Source organism: Procambarus clarkii, chromosome 65 (genome assembly GCF_040958095.1).
Source record: "Procambarus clarkii isolate CNS0578487 chromosome 65, FALCON_Pclarkii_2.0, whole genome shotgun sequence".
NCBI classification, from domain to species: Eukaryota; Metazoa; Arthropoda; class Malacostraca; order Decapoda; family Cambaridae; genus Procambarus; species Procambarus clarkii.
In genome coordinates, this window is record NC_091214.1 from 21,042,743 (window position 1) to 21,052,885 (window position 10,143).

Sequence of the window (10,143 nt, forward strand, 5' to 3'; positions counted from 1 at the left end):
ACCCCAGTGGGTGATAGTGGAAGATAAAGGTGGCTGGTGTGGTGGTGCTGATAACATCCAGAGGGAAGCAAGGAGGCGCCGAGGCTGCCATTACCATGCTCAGTTTGGTTCTTCAGGTTCAAGTATGTTTATTGAGACAAGAAAAAATACATTTCAAAGGGATAGAGTAGCTTAGGCTATTTCTACTATTTTGGTTCTTCAGGTATCGCTGCTACAGTGATACCACCGCCTCTAGCGTCTTTTAACAGTAACCGTGATATACCTTGTGTCTAACCTTGTGTACAGAACCGTGTTTAGCTAATCATTTAAAGGCGATATATTTTTAGACGTAAGAACAGATGAAACAACAGGCTTAGCCTAGCATTTTTTTCTTTGTGCATTCACGCGAATAAGCGCATGTTCATGCACGAAAACACGCATTCACGAACACGCGCACATACGCATACACACACACACACACACACACACACACACACACACACACACACACACACACACACACACACACACACACACACACACACACACACACACACACACACAAAAGAGAATTACTGAAACCAGCAACTTCACGAACAAGAGGACCCAGTTTCAAGCTAAGGAAACAAAGGTGCCAAAAAATATTAGAAAGTTTTGTTTTGCAAACAGTAGTAGACGGTTGGAACAAGCTAAATGAGAAGGTGGTGTAGGCCAAAACCGTCAGTAGTTTCAAAGTGTTATACGACAAAGAGTACTGGGAAGACAGGACACCACGAGCGTTGCTCTCATCCTGTAACTACACTTAGGTAATTACACACACGCGTGCATTATTATACAAACGGACATGCACACACGGCCACACCCACAAATATACTAGTCCGACAACTATGTGGCATATTCTGTGAGACTAGATGTCACCAAATAGAAGGGAAGGGGATAACGTGTTACAGAATATAACAAAAACAAGGTGGAAACAAATGTATAGAAAGATGAATAACAGAGTGAGAATTGAACAAGAATTGTACAAAATGATAAAAGCAAACTTCGTACACAATTTAAAAAATACATATGGCATGAGAGGAGATTGGGGGTCCTTGCATTGGACGACCGATAGCTGAAAAGGTTGGGCCCAGGAGGCAAATCTCGATCCTGCAGGCACGCGAGTACAAATAGGTGAGGTCGCACTCACATAAACACATCCTTCCAGTCTATTTCGGTAGGCACTCTATTTACCATCAATCTCCCTGTCACGGAAGCTTTTCAATCAAACTAATGACGACTTCTCCACGAAAACAGACAGACTCGTGGTATCTGACGCCATGGAAAAAAACTAGGTTTTTACGATGATATATTTCACATTATAACTTACTATTGACTGACGTTTGTAGAGGTTTTTAATTTTTTTATCTGTAAGAGAGAATGCTTGTCCAAGTTGGAGGCCAGATGCTTGGGGCTAGTCTCATCCAACTTTGCAGGAAGAATGAACTGGGGTACGGGATGGACATAAGATGATCATGGCCGCTAAAATTAAAGAGGAAACAACATTCCAAGGTCACATTCTGAATCCCACAACGATTTTTTGACACTGTCCGTCGGCTACACCTACTTGAATATTTTGAAAACATAATACAGTAATATACACCATTATTCACTGATCTGGGAAAATTATCATAAATTTTCAGCGATTCATACCTTGGTCGTATAAAACAGATGACATCCCCCCCCCCCTTCCCCACAGCTTTGAAAACTGTCTCAAGCCCTGTCTCCCTTTCTCAAAACAAACGGGTAATTATATTTTCTAATATATCTCATTGCTATTACTGGCAGACTACCCACACGCCAATGGTAGACTGTTATATATTTTTTTAAGAGAGAAAATGAGATGTAGTGAAAAGACAGGCAAGACTGAATGAAAGACAGCCATACAGACAGATAGAGACATAGGCTTGCAGAGAGACTGGGTCGACCAGGGGAAAGAGAGAGAGAGAGAGCGACAGGAAAACAAAGAGAAAAACACAGATAAACAACGCACACAGAGGCAGAGAAAGTCAGAGATGGAGATAGGGAAAGGTTTGAGAAAGGGGATGTTTATGTTTAGAAAGGCTCTAACCAGCCGAAACGTTCAATATTCCATTTCTCATTTGCGTGTGGGTTCTCCATATATATATATATATATATATATATATATATATATATATATATATATATATATATATATATATATATATATATATATATATATATATGTCGTACCTAGTAGCCAGAACGCCCTTCTCAGCCTACTATGCAAGGCCCGATTTGCCTAATAAACCAAGTTTTCATGAATTAATATATTTTCTCAAATTTTTTTCTTATGAAATGATAAAGCTACCCATTTCATAGTGAATGAGGTCAATTTTTTTTTATTGGAGTTAAAATTAACGTATATATATGACCGAACCTAACCAACCCTACCTAACCTAACCTAACCTATCTTTATAGGTTAGGTTTGGTTAGGTAGCCGAAAAAGTTAGGTTAGGTTAGGTTAGGTAGTCGAAAAAACATTAATTCATGAAAACTTGGCTTATTAGGCAAATCGGGCCTTGCATAGTAGGCTGAGAAGTGTGTTCTGGCTACTAGGTACGACATATATATATATATATATATATATATATATATATATATATATATATATATATATATATATATATATAATAAAAACACTGCGCTCAGTTTTATCAGAAAATTAATTTATAGCAAGAGTAGGCTGTGCCTAATTTTTCTTTCGAGCAGTTGAAAGCGTATTTGTACATCGAAAGGAATTTCTGTAAAAAGATTCGAATATCTGTCATGCAACGTGGGAGCTATTGAATGTGTTGGGATGAAAGTGGGTAGGGGGTAACGGCCGTAGATGGAGCTCCCATTCTAAAAGAAAATGAACGAGTTACAGTTTAATGCAGCGTGGGACTCTAAATTTGATATTTTAAGATGTTAGATGTCCTGCGGCACATTAAAGCTTCCGGAGTTGGTGAGGAACAAAGGACTGGAAGGAACACAGGTTTGTAAGGGGTAAAAATGTACTTTCCGTCTAGCTCCCTGAGGCACAGAAAGGGAATATTGAATGATAAGCACTATTATTCTGCGAAATTTTGATAATCCCATCACTAAAAGCACTACAATCATCTTCCGTGGTTGATTATTCAATAAATCCCTCAACTGTATATTTAACAGATCTCTCACCCTGTCTATGGAGGACAGAACAATATGTATATGGACTGATTAGCAATGTAAACGTGTGGCCACGTCTGTGGTAGAAAATAATAAAAAAAAAATACAAAACATAAAACTATCATACTTTATTGTCATTAATTCGCTGGGGATATGCCATTGTACATAAGACAGCCAACGGATTTTACAATCGAACCGAGCATAAAATAGCAAAAGCCTATTTAACCTAACCCAGCCTAACTTAACCTACCGCAACGTAACTTAGCCTAACGTAACTCGACCCAGATTAATCAAATTATATATAATTAAAAAATGGGTTTATATGAAACACCAGTGTACGACTTGAGAGTATCACAATTATGTAGTCATAATATTTGATCAGCTAAGGCATAAACGGCTTATTAAGTGGCTTGCGCCACGCTGCATCCCCCCTTTCCCAAACCTAATCACGCAGCAATTGCTGGATGAGTGGCTATTTCTAAGAGTATTTGGAGTGTCGAGACCAAAATGAAGACTACCTTCTCTACTCCTTGGGTTGATGTTTCCTTCCTATTAGGGATAGTATAAGTAATATTGAGTAGGCATCATTCCCATTACTTGAGAATTTGAGAGTAATTTTATAAGGTTTTCTCCTGCCAAACTACACTTTTCGCTGTCTTCTGAAACACCACACAAACAGATCTAGCTGCACAGCATCTAACTACCATTTCTAAAGATATTTCTTTAGAAATAAAAAGATATACATTTTAAAGATATTTCTAACTACCATTTCTAAAGATAAAAACTATATATTTTCCTATGTCCAGGGCTTCCTATGTCAAGACTACTCCTGTGATCCTATTCCTTTCCTTCCTATTCCTATTTTCCTTCCTAAAACTATGTATGTTCCTATGAAAAACTCTACTCCTGAAGCATTTGAAAACCTCTCCTGCAAGATAGAGAGCAATAACCTATTAGCAATCGTAAGGATGCCATCCCACACAAATATAGTAATGATAACGGCTAAATTAACACACTAAAAAGATGCATAAACAAAATTCTATCGCAGGCTAATGACATTCTTATGACTTACGCATGTGATCAGTAATTATAATTTACCATCCCTGCATAGGATATAAATCTGTAACAGGTGAGGTTTGTCAGCGGTAGATTGCGGGTAGATATTTTGACGGCCAGTGTTGCTTGCTACTGACGAGGCGAAGAACATCCGGGTATTTTGCGCCCACGGGTACCAACCTGTACTCTCGCAGTCCAAATTTAGATATTTTTTTTTTTTTTAACCGGGACCATTGTTTTTAATGTGTTGATAAAAAGAAATGAGGGCTTTGATGCGAGATTATATTGAATTAAGGGAGGTCATAACGACGCTGGGAATAATATGCTATTTTGGAAGTAAGAGAGGGGCAAATAAATGGAGTGAAAATTAAAAAGTGAGAAAATATAAATAAGAAAGAAACTGAGGAATGGATAGTATCTCTAGGTCAGTCAACGTTGGCAGCAGCAGCAGCAGCTGGTGGGATGGTGGCCAACCAGGGAGTCAGTGTGGCCTTTACCACGGTTATAGCCGGACGTGCGTCGCTGCCACTCTCACACTCCCTCTCTCACACATCTCGCCTCCCCTACCTTACACCAGCCCACGTGACCCCACTTGCCACCTGGATAAGGGAAGCTGTGTTGACCACTTGGTGGAGTGTGATAAGACTACTTGATGGTAGCGTCTGGGGATAGTTTACTATTGGCTGGTGGCGATGGGTGTGTGGCCGGTGGCTGATAGTATATGTTAGCGTGGTGATGTGTTGTAGTATGGCGTGGTGTGTAGTGGGTGGCGGGGCAGTATAGTGCAGTAGTGAGCCATGTGTGTTGGCTCAGTCTTCTAACTCCCAACTTAGGCCAAGTCACTCCCGCGCCGCCCGAAGCAACAGTTGCCAGCGGACCAGTTAACTGGTGACAGGAGGGACTGCTGTTGCTCCTGCAGGAGCAGCTTCAGCAGTCATCTGGCTCAGGAAGACGTCACCACCACGACCCAATGTGTGGTGCTGGAGACTCCTCCATGTGTCGTCGCGTCCTGCTGACTCTCACAGGTATTGTCCAGCCCGTCCTAGACTGTTGACCCCCTTCCCTCAGGTATTGTCCAGCCCGTCCTAGACTGTTGACCCCCTTCCCTCAGGTATTGTCCAGCCCGTCCTAGACTGTTGACCCCTTTCCCTCAGGTATTGTCCAGCCCGTCCTAGACTTTTGACCCCTTCCCTCAGGAATTGACCAGTCCCAGACTGTTGAGCCCTTCCATCCCTTCAGATATTATCCTCTCCCCATCCTCCCGAGACAGTATGCTTACCCCTTTCATCATTTCATATGAGTATGCTGACCACTTCCCTCCCGACAAAGACCTCATCAGTGCTCCGGTGGCCCTGATCAAGACTCACGAAAAAGGGAATTTCTCATTTCAAGATTGCAAAGGGGTAACTTCAATACCCAAGTTGGCAAGCAAGAATTTGGTGATATCTCTGTTGGAAAGTTTTGTGTGAGTGTGTGTGTGTGTGTGTGTGTGTGTGTGTGTGTGTGTGTGTGTGTGTGTGTGTGTGTGTGTGTGTGTGTGTGTATGTGTGTATGTGTATGTGTGTATGTGTATTCACCTAGTTGTGCTTGCGGGGGTTGAGCTCTGCTCTTTCTGCCCGCCTTTTAACTGTCAGTCAACCATAATTTTTTCACACACACACACACACACACACACACACACACACACACACACACACACACACACACACACACACACACACACACACACACACACACACACACACACATACACACACACACACACACACACACACACACACACAACAGGGGGCCTCGTAGCCTGGTGGATAGCGCACAGGATTCGTAATTCTGTGGCGCGGGTTCGATTCCCGCACGAGGCAGAAACAAATGGGCAAAGTTTCTTTCACCCTGAATGCCCCTGTTACCTAGCAGTAAATTAATACCTGGGAGTTAGTCAGCTATTACAGGCTGCTTCCTAGGGTGTGTGTGTGTGTATGGTGTGTGGGGAAAAAAAAGTAGTTAGTAAACAGTTGATTGACAGTTGAGAGGCGGGCCGAAAGAGCAAAGCTCAACCCCCGCATAACACAACTAGGTGAATACACACACACACACATACATGAAGCAGCTCGTAACAGCTGTCTACTCCAAGGTACCTATTTACTGCTAGGTAACAGGGGCATCAGGGTGAATAGAAACTCTGCTCATTTATTTTCCTCCATCGCCGGGGATCGAACCCCGGTCGCTAGGATTATGAGTCCTGAGTGCTGTCCGCTCAACCACCAGACGCCCTAAGTGTGTGCATGTGTGTGTGTGGGGGGGGGGGGAGTTAGAGAGCCTGTTTGGCTTGATCAAATAATGTTCTCATTGATATATCAGGCTATTGTGATTTCTTTGTGATCAGTTAGGCTTGTTGAAATACCCCTAGGGCGCCTGACAGCTGTGTGGACAGCGCTTCCTTGATATGACATGATACCTGTTACATGACATGACATTACATGACAGGCATGGTACGTCAATGTCACACTTTGTAAATCTTAAAATCCTGCTGAACACATGACAACTGACATTAAACTTCAATGTCAGTTCACCATTACATCGTAAATGAAAAAATTGTCTTGCACTGAGTAATTGAATTAAATTTATTAATACTGAATGCTTCCAGCTAGATAATTATTCGCATCCGGTAATAATTATTACAAGGAAAGTAAATTAAATATTATTATTAATTGAATTTATTTAATTAACACACCAAATCACGTTATTCAAACTTTTCACCCAAGCACCATACACAATATCAGAAGCTTTTACCACTGACTTCATGTTGTCTCTACAATTGTTGACCAGACCACACACTAGAAGTTGAAGGGACGACGACATTTCGGTCCGTCCTGGACCATTCTCAAGTCGACAATCGACTTGAGAATTGTCCAGGACGGACCGAAACGTCGTCGTCCCTTCAACTTCTAGTGTGTGGTCTGGTCAACATACTTCAGCCACGTTATTGTGACTCATCTCTACAATTATTTCGTTTTCACAACAGAATAAAGTTTCTTCTTCTTTCATCTTAACTTTCCAACTTTAGAATCGCTTTTAAATACATTTATTGATTTATTTATTGATTTATTTATACACAAGAAGTTACATTGAGTTTGTGAGGATAGTTAGCATGACATAAATAACATTCATGACATAATATGAAAGAGTTTTTTACGACCTTTGTGAGACCAAAATTGTAATATGCAGTGGTTGTATTGTGCCCATTATCTCGAGAAGCACATCAATAAACTAGCAAAAAAAAGAGCTACAAGGAGAGGTTTGAGGTGTTAAATATTCAAAAGTTAGAAATGAGAAGAAAAAGAGGTGATATGATCACTACAAATTGCAACTTAAAGAATAAGAGGCCATAGGTTCAGAGTAAATAAACAAAGCCGCCGAAAAAATAACATTAGCAAGTTCACTGATGCCAACAGTGATAGACGGTTGGAACGAGTGAGAAGGTTGGGGAGGAAAAAAAAAACGTTAGTTGTTTCAAAGCGTTATACGACAAAGAGTAATGGGAAGACGGGGCACCAGTACTCTTTGTCGTTACTGGCGTAGCCTCGTTACAGGACGATCCTGTAACTACACCTAGGTAATCACACACCTGCGAATTCTTCAACACCTCCCTACCTTAAAACATGTGATTTATAATAGGACAAAGTCCCCGGTTGTTCCACACCTGCACAACCGGCCTTGCACAGCGAGTTTCTCTGACGGGTTACACTCTGGCATCACTCTGCCATAAATCAGGTGGCCCTGTTATGTCACTTCCCCCCTTCGCCCTAGTCATCCTTCACACAGGAAACAACTCACACACACAACTTCACCTTATGAAAACATAGACGCTGCTATGTTAAAATATAATCTGTTTGGAAGAACTGCGTTAAATAAGAATCGTAACCTTTAACAATCTTATGTTGATTGTACAATAAAAGCATAAGGAATTCCTGAACGTTTCGGTGACATTTCGTATTTAGTTTACTACGGGGGAAGAAGGGGGAGGTAGGTATCTTGTTGCACTCTGGTCTGTCTCCCACGTTCCCTCTCTCCCACAGTCACACCCACTCTTTCATCTCTCTCTTGTTTATCTGTGTCTCAGAAAATGCAACATTGAATTCACGTTCATCTGCTCTAGTGAAGAAATCCAGGGTCTCGGCCAGCTACCTTTGAGTGACTATGTGGGAGGGGGAAATGGAGGCCACTGTTGGGTCTATCCCCCCCCTCTTAATAGGACCAAGAGAACCGACCCCGACCACCCTAGGTCTGTCTCATACCCCAGACCATTCACCCTGCAAAGTTAGGTGAGGTTAACCACAAGTGGCTGGCCTCCAACCATTGACACACACACACACACACACACACACACACACACACACACACACACACACACACACACACACCTGTTGTATTGTACACCTGTTGATTGACGGTTGAGAGGCGGGACCAAAGAGCCAGAGCTCAACCCCCGCAAACACAACTAGGTGAGTACACACACACACACACACACACACACACACACACACACACACACACACACACACACACACACACACACACACACACACACACACACACACACACACAGTTTCTCTTAAATATACAGGTAACTAATGCAGCTCAAATATCTTGAATATTCACCGCTCTAAATTATAAATTCTGCCATTGCATGTAGTTAAGTTCTCACAACGGCAAGGAGGGTAGCATGAGCTACTTTGAATATTTAAAAATATAATACCATGAATTATGCAGCTTAAAAGTTCGGCATGAGTGCATTTCCCCGTTAATAAACACATTTACATGGGGAATTAAAAACGTAAATAATTTAACATCATACAAACGAAACAACATAATACGTATCAGCTTCACAAGATTAATTCTGGGGAAAGCGTAAAATAATTTAGTTATAAAGTGCTTGCTTGCCCTTACCTGCAGGAGAGCTTGCCTGCCCTTCCTCACCTGCAGGAGAGCTTGCTTGCTCTCCCTCACCTGCAGGAGAGCTTGCCTGCCCTTCCTCACCTGCAGGAGAGCTTGCTTGCTCTCCCTCACCTGCAGGAGAGCTTGCCTACCCTTCCTCACCTGCAGGAAAGCTTGCCTGCCCTTCCTCACCTGCACGAGAGCTTGCCTGCCCTTCCTTATCTGCAGGAGAGCTTGCCTGCCCTCTCTTACCTGCAGGAGAGCTTGCCTGCCCTCTCTTACCTGCAGGAGAGCTTGCCTGCCCTCTCTTACCTGCAGGAGAGCTTGCCTACCCTTCCTCACCTGCAGGAGAGCTTGCTTGCCCTTCCTCACCTGCACGAGAGCTTGCCTGCCCTTCCTCACCTGCACGAGAGCTTGCCTGCCCTTCTTCACCTGCAGGAGAGCTTGCCTACCCTTCCTCACCTGCAGGAGAGCTTGCTTGCCCTTCCTCACCTGCACGAGAGCTTGCCTGCCCTTCCTCACCTGCACGAGAGCTTGCCTGCCCTTCCTCACCTGCACGAGAGCTTGCCTGTCCTTCCTCACCTGCACGAGAGCTTGCCTGCCCTTCCTCACCTGCACGAGAGCTTGCCTGCCCTTCTTCACCTGCAGGAGAGCTTGCCTGACCCCCCTTACCTGCAGGAGAGGAGGCCATCTGTCGTGTTTTATAAATAGTAAACACGGAGAGACCTATCAGGAGAAAGCACCAACCATTACGACTACGTAGCACTGGGAAAGGATCAGGATAAGGATTTGGGATGGGACGAGGGGAAGGAGCTTGGGATATCATTGATAAGGGCACTAAACCTCGCGCTGCAGAAGCCTTGCTGTTGTTTTACAGTTGCTTTGAAGTAATCTACACAAGATTTTACAATTTTAAATATGCGTTTAGCATCTTGGAATGCTATAGGATTCAAAATATCTCGTCGA

The 10,143-nt window shown here is 42.8% G+C and overlaps 1 protein-coding gene across 1 annotated transcript; it reads left to right on the forward strand.

Annotated features, from left to right (window-relative positions):
• Positions 1–4,064: 4,064 nt before the first annotated feature.
• On the forward strand, positions 4,065–9,888 carry LOC138355014 (outer membrane protein YopM-like). The gene is made up of 2 exons (XM_069309725.1): positions 4,065–4,148; positions 9,196–9,888. The coding sequence occupies exons 1-2, from the start codon at positions 4,065–4,067 to the stop codon at positions 9,886–9,888; spliced, it is 777 nt and encodes a 258-aa protein (XP_069165826.1).
• The last annotated feature ends 255 nt before the right edge of the window (positions 9,889–10,143 follow it).

Excerpts from the sequence above, each read along its gene's own strand:
- LOC138355014 (XM_069309725.1), top strand. The coding sequence starts at position 4,065 with ATGTATGTTCCTATGAAAAACTCTACTCCTGAAGCATTTGAAAACCTC. Across the intron at positions 4,149-9,195 it reads GCAATAACCTATTAGCAATC|GAGAGCTTGCCTGCCCTTCC; the intron begins GTAAGGATGCCA and ends CCTTACCTGCAG.